Genomic DNA, 18,616 nt, shown 5'->3' with positions numbered 1-18,616 from the left:
TTCTCTAGCATTGTTTCAGGATTCTGTATTTTAGAAAGGCATTATTCCAGGAAAAATATTTGAATTTAGCAGCATCTCCATTATTTTACCTGTATTTTGAGTGTTTAAGCAAAAAAAAAAAAAAATTTCAGTCAAAATACTTTAAAGCTTTCTTATATTAAAAATTTTTCATTTGGAATACAACTATATTAATCAGATAAATGTGATGTGCTTAATTAAAATCTTGCTGGCATAATTTCCACAAAGGTGAGTGAATCAAACAAATCATTTCATTCATGAAAAATGTGTACCACGTGTGGGTTCCAAGTAATCTGCATCCAATTCAAACAATTGATAACTAGGTATCTTTGTGGTTAAGAGCAAGACCATCTTGGGTTCACAGCTTTGACATTTGTCAGCCACATATTTAAGTTAATTACTTTATTCTCTTAATCTCAGAATGCCAGTAAAAATTCCTATCTCCTAGACTCCTTAAAAGATTTGACAAGATAATGTAACTAATGCTCCTAATATATTGCTTGGTAAATATAAAGCACTGACTGTGTGCAAAAAAGAATGTCCCACTACCATGGGATATACTAATGCCAGGAACTTCCATCCTATAAGCAGTTTTAAAAACTGATCAGATGCTTTTAAGCAACATGGGATACTTAGCTAACAGTAATATCTGTTGAGTTTACTGCTTTGTAATTAACATTTACCTGCAAGATTGTCAAGCATGAAGTTCAGTAGCTTTCGGGTTCCATCTGGGTCCTGGTATAAATTGAGAATATCCTGTGATAAAGGATTGCCTAAAGAAAAGAAAAATAAAATCTGTTAAGAGTTACAATTGGAAGACAAAACAAACATACACAATAAAACAAAATACTAATTTTCTAAAGTAAATTTTACTGTACTCAGTCTGTTACATAAATTGAAAGACATCATATGAACTAAATACTCTGGTAAGATAGTCATAAAGAAAAACTTCAAAAGATCTATTTCTTTCAGATGTCACTGTTTATACTGCATATCTATAATTTGGGTGTGTCAAAATCACATATATATATACATACACACACAAATAAACATATTAATCTTGGTCAATTCTGAAGTAATATCACAAAGTAACCCCATAGGTTCCACATATATCTTTGAAGACAATATTCTAAATGAAAGAAAAACAGCCTTTGTGTGAGAAAGAATGAATGATATTATTAAAAAGAAGAGTCTTCCTAATTAGAATATTACACATGGAGAAAAGGAAGATCCTTCAAGTGAAAAGAAAACTTATCATTACCAAGATGAGTTAGTGAAATATAGAAGGAAATAAGAATTTTTTAAATGACATTGATCAGGGATATCTGAATACTAAAAACAAAACAAGCTACTGTTAACAGTCTAAATGTTTTCTTAAGAAATAAAGACAGTATTTGTTAAGACAAGCATGCAAAAATAGTAAACAGATTTGAAAAAACAAAAAGTGTAGAACTTCCAGAAATGAAATTTCCAACTATTAAACAAAATCTTCAATACAACACACGCCAACACAAATATCTAAAATTAAATGACACTGACCAATGCAGTGGTTAGAAAGAACATGGAGAACCTGGAACTCTCAGAAGTTGCAGGATGCTGGTGGAAGTGTAAAATAATACGACCATGGTGAAAACCTGGTGAGCGGTTTCCAATTGACTTGAAAGTGGAAAAGGAAACTTCCTGGGTTGATGGAAATGTTCTACATCTTGTAGTGGTTTCACAGATGTGTGTTTTTGTCAAAATTAGCCAAGCAGCATCTTTAAGTATTTAGGTATTTTACTATATGCAATTGGGCTTCCCTGGTGGCTCGGTGCTAAAGAATTCACCTGCAATGCAGGAGATGCAAGTTCAATCCCTAGGTTGGGAAGATCCCCTGGAGGAGGGGTATAGCTACCCACTCCAGTATTCTTGCCTGGAGTATCCCATGGACAGAAGAGCCTGGCTGGCTATGGTCCACAGGGTCGCAGAGTTGGACACAACTGAAGCAACTGAGTGTGCACGCAAGCACGCACTGTATGTAATCATAACTAATAAAGTACTGGGGGGTGGGGACCATGAATGAGGGACTTTCCTGGGAATCCAGTAGTTAAGAATCCACACTTCCACTGCAGGGGCGCAGGTTAGATCCCTGCCTGGGGAACTAAGATCCCACATGCTGTGTGGCGCTGTCCAAGTATGTTAGTTGCTCAGTCATGTCCAACTCTTTGCAACCCCAGGGACTGTGGCATGCCAGGATGCTCTGCCCATGGAATTCTCCAGGCAATAACACTGGAGTGGGTTGTCATTTCCTTCTCCAGGGGATCTTTCCAATCCAGGGATTGAACCCAGGTCTCCTGTACTGCAGGCTGGTTCTTTACCATCTGAGCCACCAGGGAAGCCCAAAAAACAACAAAAACAAAATGAAACAAAACAAGAAACCATGAATGAGTTAGGTAGTAGATTACACCAGCTGAAAATAAAACAAATGAACAGGAAAACTATATCCAAAGAAATTACCCAGAATACACCACTGGGCATCAAAAAGATGTAAAGCATGAGACAATAAAAATATGGGACTCAGAACAAGAAATCTTAATGTATGATAAATTGGAGCTCTAGAGAGATCAGTACTTTGTTTTCTGCTCCAATATGTAAAGAGATTGGAAGTTGATTCTTGTCAAGAGTTAAGAGACTTCTTCCTGGAGGAGAGGGAGGAAGTTATCATTGGCAAATGTCTTAAATTTGTTGGTGCCCAAGATCAAGGAAATACCTGGAGCAAACAGCAGACTAACCAAAAGGTTTAAAAGAAAATGCTTGGAAATGAGATGTAAATATGGGCTCTGAAAAGCTCTGACATATTCCTGGGATTCCAGAGGTAATATGTATATGGAGACCTATGCACATGTTTAGGAAAAAACCTAAAAACAGCCTAAGCTCTCACCTCTGTCTGTCCTTGAGGTTATGCAATGAAAGAAGTGAAGGACAAAGCAGAATTATAAACTTCCTGGCTGATTACTGATTGTTTGCCCCCAAACACACACTGAGCCACCTGGCCAAGAGTGGGAGACTTACTGGTTACAGGCATTTATCAAAATCTCTGGCCAAGCATTAACTGACCATAAACTGAATAAAGACTTCGATGGTCACATATGATAAAGCATACAAAATTAGTTCTGAGAAATCACTAAAGCAACAAACAACATACACAACAAGCAGCAACAACAGACAACCCCGGGAAGGGGAGAGAGTCTAATTTCAAAGTTGCCACATTATTTTAAAAGTCCAATTCTTAACCAAAAACTTATGAAACACACAAAGAAACAAGAGAGTATGTTCCAAACACAGGGATGAGATCCATCAATAAAAACTGTCCCTAAGAACAATAAAAACTGTACCCAAGGATTTACTAGAAAAAACTTTGAAATCTACTATTTTATTATGCTTAAAGAGCTGAAGAAAACCATGCCTGAAGAATTAAAGTATGAGAATGACATCTCACCAAATAAAGAATATCAAAAAATAAACAGAAATTATAAAAGGAACAAAATAGAAATTATAAAATTTTTTTAAAAATCACTAGAAGGGCTCAAGAGCAGAGGGTAGAAGAAAAGATGTGTGACCTTGAAGAGAAGTTATTTGAAATTACACAGTTTGAGGAAAAGAAAGAAAAAAGAATGAAGAAAAATTATCAGAGCTCAGAGATCTATCAGACAACAAGTATACCAACTTATACATAATGGAAGTCCCAGAAGAGGAGGAGAGAAAAGAACAGGAGAAAAACTTTAAGAAATAATGGTCAAAAGCATCCCAAATTTAATGAAAAACATTAACAGAAGAAGCCAAATAAATTCCAAGTAAAATAAAATGTAAGTGAGACCCTGGACAAATTGTAATAAAACTGTGCAAAGTCAAAGAATCTAAGATAGACATGACACATGGTGTACCGAGCCTCAAAATAAGATTAACAGCTGATTTCTCATCAGAAACCACAGAAGTCAAAAGGCAGTAGAATAACACATTCCAAGTACTAAAGGAAAAATAAAAAGAACTTTCAACCTAGGAATTCTATATCCAGCAAAAATATCCTTCAAAAATAATGGGGACAGTAAGATATTCCCCAACAAACAAAACCTGAGTTTCTCACTAGCATACTAACCCCTCAGGAAATACTAAACAGATTCTGTTAGCTGAACTGAAAGAAAACAGAATAGTAACTTGAATCCACATGAAAACTCAGAGTACCAGTAAAGGTAGTCCACACAGTAACATATAAAAGACAGTGTACATTTAATTTTCTAACTTTTTCCCTCCTATCTAACATGAGAGATAACTGCACACAGCAATAATCAGAAATCTATGTTGACAGGCACACAACATAAAAAGATGATATTTGTGATGATAGCAGCATAAAAGAGAAGTGAATGGAGATACAGATGCAAAGTTCTTTTATATTACTGAAATTAAATTGCTACTAACCCAAATTAAATTACTGTAAACTAAGATGTTAACTGTAATCCTTAAGGTAATCACTAAGAAAATAATTCAAAATAATACAGCAAAAGAAACAAGGGAATTAAATTGGTACACTGGAAAATATCCATCTAGCACAAAAGAAGGCATTAATTGAGGAACAGTGGAACAAAAAGAATATAACACATACAGAAAACAAATAGCAAAATAACTGACATGAATCCCACTTTATCAGCAAACACATTAGATGTAAGTGGATTAAACTCAGATTAAAAAGCAGAGAACTGCAGAATGACTAATAAGACTTATACGCTATCTAAAAAAGGCACACTATAAAGACAAAAATAGACTGAAAGTAATCTTTTACAGAAAGAGATACACCTTACAAACAGTAACCAAAAGAACAGAAGTGGCTACACTGAGATAAGGATAACCTCAATGTTTTGTATTAATGAAAAACTGAATTACTAGTTAAGAACTTTTCAACAAAAAAAATTTCAGGCCCATATATTTTTACTGGAAGATTCATCCCATAAGGTAAGAAAGCAATAATATAAATGGAAACTATTCAAGATGTTTGAGTAACACTTTTCAATTCAATTTACAAAGTCAACAGTATCCTGGTATCAAGCCAGACAAAAGCACTGCAAAAAATATACTACAGAATGTCTTATTATCATAAATGTATAAATCTTCAACAAAATACTAGCAATACAATATTTCAGCAATATATTAAAAACAGAACACATTATGGTCAAGTGGTATTTAAAATGGGACAAGAAGGTGAGTTCTATCTATTGATAGAAGGCTGATTATTACTGAAAAAACACCAATGTAATTCAGCAAATAAAGTAAAGAAGAAAAGTCATGCTCATCTCAACAGTTGCAGAAAAAGTATTTGACTAATTCAACTTGTACTAATGACAAAAGTCCTCAGCAAAAGTGAAGTAATAGGAAAGTGAAAAGTGAAAGTCATGTCCGGCTCTTTGTCCCCACCATGGACTCTATACAGTCCATGGAATTCTCCAGGCCAGAATACTGGAGTAAGTAGCCTATCCTTTCTCCAGAGGATCTTTCCAACCCAGGGATGAAACCCAGGCCTCCTGCATTGCAGGCGGATTCTTCACCAGTTGAGCCACAAGGAAAGCCCAAAGTAACAGAAGGGAAATTTATTTAACCTGAAAAAGCATCTACCAGAAAACTTGCAGCTATTAATAATATAATTCACAATGAAAGAACTGAGCACTTTTTCTCCATAAAATAGAGAATGGAGCAAGGATGTGCAGTGTCACCGTTTCTATTTAATACTGTCCTTGGCAGTGTGATAAAGCAAAAAAAAAAAAAAAGCACACAGAAAGAAATGAAAAGATCTGTACTCACAGATTAAAAGGTTGTAAAAGTTCCTAGAAGTAATAAGTTTACAAATGTTTCAAGGGACAAGGTCAATATACATTTAAATAAACTGCATTTTAATTCTATAAAATATCAGTGAATAACTGGACATTTAAAAGGCAACATCATTTACAATAACATCAAATAACCAGTAAATCCAGCAAAATTATATAAATCTAGCAAAATATTTGCAAGATCTGCATGCTGAAAACTACAAAACATTGACAGAATAAAGAAAACGTGCATAAATAAAGAGGTACACAGTATTCATAGATTGGAAGAGTCAATATTAAGTGTCAAGATTATGATATTTATTCTTCCTCCAAACTGATCTACATATTCAATACAATTCCAATTAAAATTCCAGCAGGATATTTTGCAAAAATTATAAGCTGATTCTAAAACTTATATGGAAGTGCAAAGCATTTAGATGTGTCAATGCAATTTTGAAAAATAACTACAGAGTTGGAGAACTCATACTATATAATCTCAGAGGTTATCATAAAGCTACAGTAATCAAACATTTTGGTATTGGCACAGATCAGTGGATAAGATAATATATCTAACAGTAGACCCACATATCTTTGGGTCAAATAATAACTTTGTCAAAGTTGCAAGAAAACTCATGTAGAAAGTATAACCTTTTCAATAAACAGCTGGAATGACTGGGTGTGCATACACAAATGAATAGACTTTGCACCATATACACAAAAATTAACTCAAAACAGACCACAGACCTATATGTAAAACTTAACTATAAAATTTCTAAAAGAAAATCTTCACGTACTTGGATAAGGCAAATAATACATCTTACGTATGACACCAAAGACAAACCATAGATGAAAACAAGTGATAAATGGGACTGCAATGAAATGGAAAATTGCTTTTTAAAAGTTTCTAGTCAAGAAAATAAACATACAAGCCATAGACTGGAGAAAACACCTGTAAAACATACTTCTAAAAGGAACTTGAATCTAAAACATTTCATGAACTCTCAAAATCTCAGTAATTAGAAAATATCAATTATGCAAAAGTTGCCATAATTTCTCATCAGAGAAATGACAAATTTAAACCACAATGAGATATTACTATAGCCTACTAGGATGAAAAAAAATAGAACATACTGATAATACCAAAAAGTGCTGACAAGAAGGCACGGCCAAATAAAATCCTCTCATATATTTGGCAGGAATACAAAATGAAAAATCCACTATGCTCCATTATCAGCCAGATAAACAGTCTGGCAGTTTCTTCTGAGGTTTAACATACATTTACCATACCACCTGGCAGTTCCACTCCTATCTATTTACCCAAGGAAAAGAGAAACTTACTTCACACAAAAATCTATACAAATGTTTACAATGCCTTTATCCCTAATCAACCATAACTGGAAACCACCCAAATGTCCTTCAACTTGTGAACAGATAAAATTTAGTAATATGTCCACACAGTCAGAAACTACTCAGCAATAGAAATGCACTATCAAAATACACAACACTGATGAACCTCAAATACATTAAGCTAAATGAAAGAATCCTGACTCAAAAGTTTAAATACTATGTTTCCACATATGACATTTCTGGAAAAGTACTTGCGGAGGGCTGATAGTAGGAGAAGGTGTTGCCTTCAACAAACACAAATGAATTCTGGAGGATACCAGAACAATCTTATGTCTCAACTGTACTGGTGGTTATGCAACTGCATACATCTGTCAACATTTACCAAATGTGAATGTCTGTCAACAAAGAGGTCATTTTCACTCCATGCAAATGGTTTGGTAAAAGAGTTGATAAAAATTTAATTTTTTCAAAACTATATTCAAGATACAATTTCAAGAGTGATCACTAAGAATCCAGAAATAAAATGTACAAATCCCAAACCAACAGAAGTATACAGGTTGAGAAATGAACAAGGGGGAAAAAAAAATCTGTTTTAGAAAGGCAAAAAGAGAAAAATCACACAAAGAATGGAATCAAATTGTAGGATGGCAACAATACAAGAATATCAACAACTGGAATAGAGTTAAGGCAACTGGTTTGAACCAACACATTAAAAACAAAAAAAGTCAGACTAGATTAAGAACAAAGACCAATTATATACTATTTGTAAGAGACATCTAAGCATAAGTACACAGAAAGGCTGAAAGCAAACAAATGAAAAAAGATACATTCAAACAATTTCCAAAAGAAAACTTGCATAGCTATTACATTAGATAACAAAGACTGTAAGATGAAAACACTAACAAAAGGCTCAGACATACCATCAGGTTCAAATTACCTGAAGGTAAAGCAATACTTTGGCCACCTGATGTGAACGACCAACTCACTGGAAAAGACCCTGATGCTGGGAAAGATTGAAGGCAAAAGGAGAAGATGGAGATAGAGGATGAGATGGCTGGATAATATCACTGATTCAATGGATATGAATTTGAGCAAATTCCGGATAATAGTGAGGAACAGGGAAAGCTGGCATGCTATAGTCCATGGGGTCACAAAAAGTCAGACACAACTTAACAAATGAACAACAACAAGAGAAATATACAGGCACAGATGGTATACCTAATAAAATAATCTCAAAGGCTATAAAGCAAAAGCTAACAAAACTGCATGGGGAAAATGAACAAATCCAGAATTTAAATGGAAATGTTAGCATATACAACTTAATTATTCAAAAAGCAAAAAGCCAAAAATTTATAAAGATACAGAAAATCTGAGGAACACCAACAAATTTGATATAATGGAGAAATATATATAGACATGTGCCTAACAATTAGAGAAACAATACTCTTTTCAGATGCAGTAAAACATTTATAAAAATTGATCATATACAAGGCCAAAGAGCAAGAATCAATAGATGTAAAAGACCTGATTCATACAGGCTACCTTAACTGCCTATAATGCAATTAAGTTTAAAGCTAACAATAAAAGAAAACTAATCTAAAGTCACACATGCATGGAAATTTTAAATAACTGATGAGTCAAAGAAGGTATGATAAACCTAATAATAAAAGTTTCCCAGGAGGCATAAATGGTAAAGAACCTGCCTGCCAATGCAGGAGACATGAGAGACACAGGTTCAGTCCCTGAGTCGGAAAGATCCCCTGGACGAGGGCATTGCTACTTACTCCAGTATTCTTGCCTGGCGAATCCCATGGACAGAGGAGCCTGGAGGGCTACACTCCATAGGGTCACAAAGAGTTGGACACAACTGAAGAGAATTAGCAGGCACACATGCATAATAATAATACTTAGGCCAAAACAATGAGAATGTTTCATATCAAAAGCATAGGATGCCAAAAAACTGCCAAGTAAATTTAGTCTTGACCAAAAAAATGTATGATCTTAAATACTTTTATTTATTTTCAAATAAGGAACTCAAAGTATGAATAAGCCATATATCCAACTTAAAAAGGAAAAAATTGTAATACTGATAAATGGAACAACAGAATAAAGAAAAACAGAAACAAACCAGTTTTAAAAAAATAAAAGGCAACACTGATTCACTGAAAAGAACATAACTGACAAACCCCCTGGGAAATAAATTAGGAAAAAAGAAGGCACAAATAATCTTACTAATGAAGAAAGGGGTAATATAAACAGAGCTTAAAAATATATCTAGAGAATATCATCAACACTTTTATGCAAACAAATCTGAAAACTTTAAAAAGCGAAAAAATTTTTTAAGGAATCTCCACACTGTTCTCCATAGTGGCTGTACTAGTTTGCATTCCCACCAACAGTGTAAGAGGGTTCCCTTTTCTCCACACCCTCTCTAGCATTTATTACTTGTAGACTTTTGGATCGCAGCCATTCTGACTGGTGTGAAATATGGAGAACAGTGTGGAGATTCCTTAAAAAACTGGAAATAGACCTGCCTTATGATCCAGCAATCCCACTGCTGGGCATACACAATGAGGAAACCAGAAGGGAAAGAGACACGTATACCCCAATGTTCATCGCAGCACTGTTTATAATAGCCAGGACATGGAAGCAACCTAGATGTCCATCAGCAGATGAATGGATAAGAAAGCTGTGGTACATATACACAATGGAGTATTATTCAGCCATTAAAAAGAATACATTTGAATCAGTTCTAATGAGGTGGATGAAACTGGAGCCTATTATACAGAGTGAAGTAAGCCAGAAAGAAAAACACCAATACAGTATACTAACGCATATATATGGAATTTAGAAAGATGGTAACAATAACCCTGTGTACGAGACAGCAAAAGAGACACTGATGTATAGAACAGTCTTATGGACTCTGTGAGAGAGGGAGAGGGTGGGAAGATTTGGGAGAATGGCATTGAAACATGTAAAATATCATGTATGAAATGAGTTGCCAGTCCAGGTTCGATGCACGATACTGGATGCTTGGGGCTGGTGCACTGGGACGACCCAGAGGGATGGAATGGGGAAGGAGGAGGGAGGAGGGTTCAGGATGGGGAACACATGTATACCTGTGGCGGATTCATTTTGATATTTGGCAAAACTAATACAGTTATGTAAAGTTTAAAATAAAATAAAATTAAAAAAAAAAAAAGCTAAAAAATTTCAATATTACAGATATGGTCCAGCAAAACTAACTCATGAACAATTAGAAGGACTTGACGGTTCTTATAACTACAAATACATTGAGGTGATAGTTTCACCAGGCAATGATAGTTTTATAGCCTTGTTCCACAAAAATTTCAAGAAATGGATTAATTACATACTATACAAACTCTTTGAGAAAATTAAATAAGAACAGTAAAATACAGGTCTATCTTATTTGTGAACATACAAGAAAAATCTCTTTAAAAAATTGTTGGGAAAGGCAGTCCATCAGTGTCCCTGTGTTCCGTTCCTCATTCTCAGAGTGTTACTGATTCTGAGGTTTATCTGTCTCATGATATGGAGCAGGTTCTGTAGCTAAATAGGCAACTATTAATAATAGATCAAGGCAGCCAGAGCACTAGTTCCATGTAACTCTTTGCACCTCTGGGGAAGCAGGACTAGCTTTTTGTAGTTAGCTATAATATTTGTTGCTTGCTTGCAAAGTGCTGGACCTTTGGACTTGGATTACTCAACTGCAATGCAAACTGTGTGTATACAACGGGTGTCTGGGCCCATCTTGTAGCTTGAATGATAATGTTCTTTGTCTCTGACCCAAGAGTCTCATGTCTTCTACCACTACCCATGAAACAATAATTGGCTAACTTAATAGCTTGTTCAAACTACTATATAACTAAACTCATTTCACATGCTAGCAAGGTCATGCTCAAATCCTTCAAGCTAGGCTTCAACAGTATGTGAACCAAGAATTTCCAGATGTATAATCTTGATTTAGAAAAGGCAGAGGAACCAGAGATCAAAGTGCCAACATTCCTAGAAAATGCAAGGGAATTCTAAAAAAAAATCTGCTTCACTGACTATGTTAAAGTCTTTGTGTAGATCACAAAAAACTGTGGAAAACTCGTAAAGACATGAGAATACCAGACCACCTTACCTGTCTCCTGAGAAACCTGTACAGGACAAGAAGCAACAGTTAGAACCAGACATGGAACAACAGACTGGCTCAAGATTAGGGAAGGAGTGTAAGGTTGTATACTGTCATCCTGCTTATTTAACTTATATGCAGAGTACTTCATGGGAAATGTTGGGCTAGGAGATTCACAAGCTGGAAGCAAGACTGCCAGGAGAAATTATCAACAATCTCAGATATGCAGACAATAACATTAGAATGGCACAAAGTGAAGAGGAACTAAAGAGCCTCTTGATGAAAGTGAAAGAGGAGAGCGACAAAGCTGGTTTAAAACTCAACATTCAGAAAACTAAGATCATGGCATCTGGTCCCATCACTTCCTGGCAAATAGATGGGGAAAAAGTAAGAACAGTGACAAATTTTATTTTCTTGGGCTCCAAAATCACTGCAGCCATGAAATTAAAAGAAGCTCCCTGGAAGAAAAATTATGACAAACTTAGCGTATTAAAAAGCCAGAGACATCATTTTGCCAACAAAGGTCCGTATGGTCAAAGATATGATTTTTCCAATAGTCACGCATGTTTGTGAGAGCCTGACCATAAAGAAGGCTGAGTGCCAACGAATTGATGGTTTTGAATTGTGGTTCTAGAGAAGACTCTTGAGAGTCCCTTGGACAGCAAGGAGATCAAACCAGTCAAATCCTAAAGGAAACCAACCCTGAATACGCACTGGAAGGACTGATGTTGAAGCTCCAAAACTTTGGCCATTTGTTGTGAAGAGCCGACTCATTGGAAAATAAGACTCTGATACTGGGAGAGATTGAGGGCAAGAGGTGAAGGGAGTGACAGGGGATGATATGGTTGGATGGCATCTCTGACTCAATGGCCATGAGTATGAGCAAACTCTGGGAGACAGTGAAGGAAAGGGAAGCCAGGTGTGCTGCAGTTCACGGAGTCACAAAGAGTCAGACACTACTTAGCGACTGAACAACAATGCTCTCTGATAGATTATCTTTCACTTACTGATTTATAGATGCTCATTAGATAATACAGAAGTAAGTACCTTGCCTCCTATATGAGTGACAACTGGATTTTTAAAATGCTACTTTTAAAAAGGTACTGAGAATGTTAGATAAACGGATATGTAGTTGTACATTTTATTATTTTCTTTAAAATGTTACTCTTTTTATATTATGATATATTTAGTGAATTTAAAAGTTCACATAGTAAAAGAATCTTCAACTGTCACACTCCTTTTTATTTCAAGGGTGGTAAGCAATTCGTGGGAGAAAGGTAGAAATTTTCACAGTTATTAAAGTCATAAATTTTTTATTATTTGGGGACATAAATGTTTAATGCTTGAGGAACTCTTTGGCCCGTATGTCAGAGAAAGCATTGCTTTACCTAAGGACATGAATTTCAAATTATTTAAAACTTACACTTTTCTTTCATAAAAACTAATAAAGTTTGAATCTGTTTTTTAAGTGACTTAACAGAACATTTCCAGCTTACTGGACTGGCCATGTATGTAGTTTTTAAATTGGCCTTCTTCCTATCCTAACTCCTAAAATACCCAACCCACCACTCATACTCCTCAAGTCTCAAAACAGAATTTCTAAAAATTAACTTGGTGAGCCAGGATGATCAAAATCATTATCAAAATGTCAGTATCTATGCTTCACAGGAAGACAGGAAATGGAAGAAAGGCACTCCTTTTTCTAGTTTGAAGACAAAATGGAATCTCAGAGGCAGAAGACAAAATGGAATCTCAGAGGCAATCCATTTTCATTGTTTCTTTTAAATATATCACAACACTATTTTAAATGCTCCATTCTACTCCCTCCCCCTTTTTTAGACACAAAAGACCACTACATGGTTATTAAAACTGATGATGAATTATTTCAAGTTTTACCTCCCTAAGAATATACAGCTACCATTCATTAGGGACACTTTATTCCTTCAATTCCTTCATAAAACCAACCCTGTTTTTTACCATCTTAAAGTTATGAAAGAAGGCTGGAAGGGCTCTGATTTTCTTTCATTTCTAAAAGGTCCTTATTCTTCCATACTGATTACTTGAACATAAAATAGCACTGCCAGAAAAACAAATTTTCACAGAAGAGGAAAGGGCTGCATATAGGCATTTACCACAGAACAAACTGAAGTTTACTGAAAAGGAAGTTATTCAAGAGCACAGAGAAAACTAAGTTGCATCTAGTAAAGCAGAACTGGTGCCTGACTTTAAAGTCTAAAGGGAGATTTTAACAAATGTGAATCATCAGCAGACAAATCTCTAAAACCAAAGGCCAACCAAGATTATAGTTTGGAAGACTAACATTTTAACCAATAAAAAAGAATGAAGGACTAAGAAGACAATAGATATTCAGAATGATTCATTCAGTTGGTACACAGTATAAATTTTCTGAGAACACGTCTCTACATGAGATAACATGGAATAGAGCTGTGAAACAGAAGATATATAATATTTGCTTTTTTAGGAATGTTACACAGTATAAAGGCTAAGTCCAACTGGGTTCAGTAGCAAATTATTCATTTGTCATTAACATGCTCTGCATCAATATGAGAAGGAGGAAAACAGCTCTTCTGATTGATCTTGAAAGAAATAATTGTTATCCTTGGAGAAAAAAATATACAATTATTATAATCAGTATGAAATTTTGAGTTCCATATTTCGTGAAATCTAAGATTATACAAAATGATAACCATTCATACTTACTAAGAGGAACAGAAGCCCCCACTCCAACTCTAGCTGGATAATTGTTTCAACTATAAGAATAAGATTTAACATATAGAGAATAAGGTGAAATTCACACCTTGGGTGAATCCTCAAGAAAATATTTTAGATGATAAGTATCCCTGTCTGTTTACTTCATACATGATTTAAAAAAAAAAAAACAAAGCAGTAAAATCCTACAAAGAAACTAAAATCACAAGTTAGACCATTCATATAATGACCTAATTTACAAAGGGTTAATTGTATAAGGAAGCCTAATACCACTGTTTTCATTTCATTCGTTTCAACAAGTAACATCAGCAATCCTACCACTCTTATTCGAGCTTCTTTCTTAATGCTCCATTGTATGACTTTAACAAACACAAACAGAACATGTTCATGAGACTTAGTAGTCTTTGAAGAAGGAAAAGAAAACATACAAAAGTGTGTATTTTATAAGGCTTTGATTAATGTTCATTCCTTATTAGCACAAAAAATGTTTAACCAATACAGTAAATCTACATTTAGTCCTCTGCATTCAAAATAAGCCCATCTTCCTATGCTATGCTGTAAGAGAAAAATATACAAAACAAGTATTTATGTGATTTGAGTATGACTTTCATCCCAAACTGAGATGATACCACCAGAGGATGGATTAATATGCTTATATACAAACAACTACACTTACTATGTGTAGCTCATTTTTACTGTTATGCTTTTCCCTTATATAATATGTTAATGCTATCTACTCTATCAAAATCAGACATTCTTTCTGAGGTTATAATTTATTATGTTACATCATTGATTTTAAATTTTTTTTAAATGGGAAAAAAAAAAAACTACAGTGCTAAGTGTTAACTTAAAATATCTCCTCTAAGAAAATTCAAAGGTTTACAGAAAATTAAAAATAAAATTAAAAAATGTTCCCTCCATACAAGCTTGTTAAAATGATGGGAGCTTGTTCAAATCCTGAAGCTCAATTTGATACAGAAGAATCACTTTTCTCTTAAGAGGAACATATGGTTATATTTTCAAAATTATACTAAAACCTGACCTAATTGTAACCAAAATGGCCTTTAAAAGGTTAAGACAGCCTCAATACTGAGTGTCAATGCTGTCATTTAAAAAAGAAAAATCACTCACCTTTCAAACCTAGAGTTTGTAGCTGGAAGAGCCGACCAAGTTCATAAGGCAAAACCCGTAACAGATTGTTATTTAAAAGCAATTCCCTGTTTTAAAGAAAAAAAAAAAAAAACAACAAACTTTATTAACACACCCACAGTTGCTGTTCTTTTTTTTTTCCCCCCATGGATTTTGTCCTTTATTCATCTTTATAATTAAATGATTATTTTATAAGACTCTGCCCAGAATCAGCCCTAAGACACAAATATTATCATTCTTATTTTATAAAAGAGAAAATGAGATTTAAAACATTAACAAAGTTTCCCAAGGTTATGTAATTCAAAAGTGGTGAAAATAATTTGTTAAAGTCCTCTACCTCTAAATTTTGCACATTAAACCACAATCCATTTTTCCCATTATCAACTTATTTCTTCTTAATGAAACCTTGATGTAGACAGTTGAAAATGAGTTTGAAAATTAATTCTAGCTTTCCAGAGAATATTACTGAAATTTAATCTATCCACTGTTGCTTATACACAAAAAAGTATCAACACTTATTGAATGTAGAATGTATTAATTTAGCTGTATTGTGAGATTTATGAGTTACTGTCTTTTTTCCTCTCTTCTAAGGCATGAGTACGTTGACTTGGGTTTCTTACTAATATCACTTAGTACTATCAGACATCACCTCACAACATCCTGAAGAAAAAATATAAAGTTTATTTCTATTTTTAAAGTAGAAAAGGAAGCTCAAAGACCTAGTTTGCTTGCATAAAAAAATCAGACCCAGTTAGCAGTGAATAATAAAAAAAATACATATTAAAAAGCTTCCCTTACAGCACTCTTTCCAATATACCACACTGCTAATATTTAACAAAATTATGTATGTTCATGAGCATGAGAAAAAGAGAGGGGCAGGGATCAAGGTGAGGAATTAAAGGCTTACAGTTAACCAGATAACTAGAAAATATGTCTAAGCACCTAGTCTCCAAAGATTGTCACTAAGCTGGGTTTTGTAAGAAAACTTCTTTTGAATCTCTGCTGTTGCTGCTAAGTCGCTTCAGTCGTGTCCGACTCTCTGCAACTCCATAGACGGCAGCCCACCAGGCTCCTCTGTCCCTGGGATTTTCCAGGCAAGAACACTGGAGTGGGTTGCCATTTCCTTCTCCAGTGCATAAAAGTGAAAAGTGAAAGTGAAGTTGCTCAGTCGTGTCCGACTCCTAGCGACCCCATGGACTGCAGCTTACCAGGCTCCTCCATCCATGGGATTTTCCAGGCAGGAGTACTGGAGTGGGTTGCCATTGCCTTCTCCCACAGTTGCTGTTCTTAACCTGCCTTTTAAGATACCATGACTGATATCTACAATCAAGGCATTATTTCTCTATATTCATTCTAAAATGTTATAACTACCACATTTATTAACAGTGTTTCTATGAATTTACTCATTCTTGAACACAAATTAAAGATATAGGAATTGTGTATCACTCTCAAATCCACTCCCTTTTGTCGCTCACCCAAAATTCCTCTCAGATACAAATCAAGAGAGACAGATATTTTATGTATCCAAAGATAGCAGATATCCTCGAACCTAGCCTCAATTACAGGAAAAAAAAAAATTTTTTTTAATAAACTTCAGGATTTACTACACAGTAGCCAGTAACCCATTCAAATTTCATTGCATTACAACTATAATCACTTCAATACAACAATCACTGACAGAAAATATAAACATTAAAAATAAAGCATAGGATAGTATAAACAGGACAGCACACATGAAGATCTGAATTTATGACTGTGAAATTTGGGGCAGATTATAGAGAAAATAAATGGCCAGTGTTATTAATTAATGACTAAAAGGTATAAAATCAGACACCTAAGTATAATAAAATAACACATACAGTAAAGGGATTGTGGAAAAACAAGATTTTTTAAATATTAAATGTTTAAATTTAAACATATGACAGCAATTTTTTAACATTACTACTCAGCAGTAAAAAGGCAGGAAAGCAATCCTTGTTTTCATTGGTTCCCCCACGCCTCAATGGGTAAAGAATCCATCTGCAATGCAGGAGACATAGGAGACGTGAGTTCAATTCCTGGGTCAGAAAGATCCCCTGGAGGAGGAAATGGCAACCCACTCCAGTCTACTACTAGTCTAGCCCCAAATAATTCTGAAGAGATTTGTCACCTGAGTGTAAAGCAAGAATAAAATATTTTAGCCCTATCCCACCTCAAGTCTGTCAAAAGAAATTGGTAATACACGCACATTTCCAGCCAGAAAACTCCAAATTTAAAGGAAGAAAGGAAAAGAAGCATTCTATGGAGGCCAACTCAAGTACTGTGCTTAGACAATTTGTATCATTTAATCTTCACATACATATGGAAAGCCTACTTACTGTAAGATGAGTAACCTCCCATAATATTTGTATCTGGTAAATTTACAATTTTATACAGTTGCGTCACATTTATATGTTCTCACCTGAGAGACACCATGTTTCCTAGTTCTGCTGGTAAACTTCTGAGTTTATTGGATGACAGATCCAGGTAAACCAGATTATGAAGCTTGGCAATATCAGGTGGAATGCGACTAAGGTAATTGTCATTTAGGTGCAGCGCTGTCAAGTGTGTCAATGACCAAAGTGATGTACTTAAGCTCCGCACTCTACCTAAAAGGCAAAATATTGATTCATTAAACCTAGGTCCAAGACAAAAACTGAGCTACAAGCACCAAAAAGTGGGAGAAAAGCCCATAAATGCATACAGATACTCTGACTGTGACATTTTAATTTTGCATTTAAATGCTTTTGACTGCTTCCAAACATAACTGGTCCTTCTTTAATTCCATGCAACTTTTGTCTGACAACCATTCTTTCTCACAAATCTACCATGTATTAAAATAAAACGCAATATAACAAGGAGACCCTTGGATTGAGGGTCATCACTTGTCTCAAGGAGAAAGCATGGGGCTGACTTGAGCTTTTGCAGTAGAATGGTCATGAATTTTTTTTAAGTCATGGTACTAACAAGGCACTTCTCACATACTTCATGAAAATTAACAGTACAAGGCTAATCTACACCTAGGGTTTGAATTAGTCTACATACTTTAAATAGACAAGAGTAATTGCTATGATTTAGAACTAATCTTAGATTAGCCACCAGGAAAATCATTTTACTCCCAAAGAAGATATCTTCCCCAGCTTTCTCATATTTCAATTATACATTAATAAATCTGGTTTAAGATTCTGCATTAAGTGCAACACACTCCAGGAAACGGTCACACATTAAGCTTTACCAGTGAGTCAGCCTCTGACAGCTATGGTAGAACACATATTGGAAAAAGCTAGAAGACTTGGTTCAGAGTCCTAATTTCTACCATTTGTTAGCCATATTAAGCCTAAGCAAATGACAGAGTTTCAACTTCTATAAAACGTGGTATTAT

The 18,616-nt window shown here is 34.8% G+C and overlaps 1 protein-coding gene across 3 annotated transcripts in view; it reads right to left on the bottom strand.

Annotated features, from left to right (window-relative positions):
• CNOT6L (CCR4-NOT transcription complex subunit 6 like) overlaps window positions 1-18,616 on the bottom strand; it is a 111,997-nt gene that overhangs the window by 41,787 nt on the left and 51,594 nt on the right. For all 3 annotated transcript variants that reach the window (XM_025289856.3, XM_006059468.4, XM_025289855.3), the window contains exons 3-5: window positions 17,657-17,843; window positions 15,199-15,284; window positions 702-791 (exon numbers count right to left, since the gene is read on the bottom strand). In XM_025289856.3, coding sequence (XP_025145641.1) covers window positions 702-791; window positions 15,199-15,284; window positions 17,657-17,843 — 363 coding nt within the window. The remainder of the gene's footprint in view (window positions 1-701; window positions 792-15,198; window positions 15,285-17,656; window positions 17,844-18,616) is intronic.

This window comes from Bubalus bubalis, chromosome 7 (assembly GCF_019923935.1).
Source record: "Bubalus bubalis isolate 160015118507 breed Murrah chromosome 7, NDDB_SH_1, whole genome shotgun sequence".
Classification (NCBI taxonomy): domain Eukaryota; kingdom Metazoa; phylum Chordata; class Mammalia; order Artiodactyla; family Bovidae; genus Bubalus; species Bubalus bubalis.
This window is presented reverse-complemented; position numbering and strand designations above follow the sequence as displayed.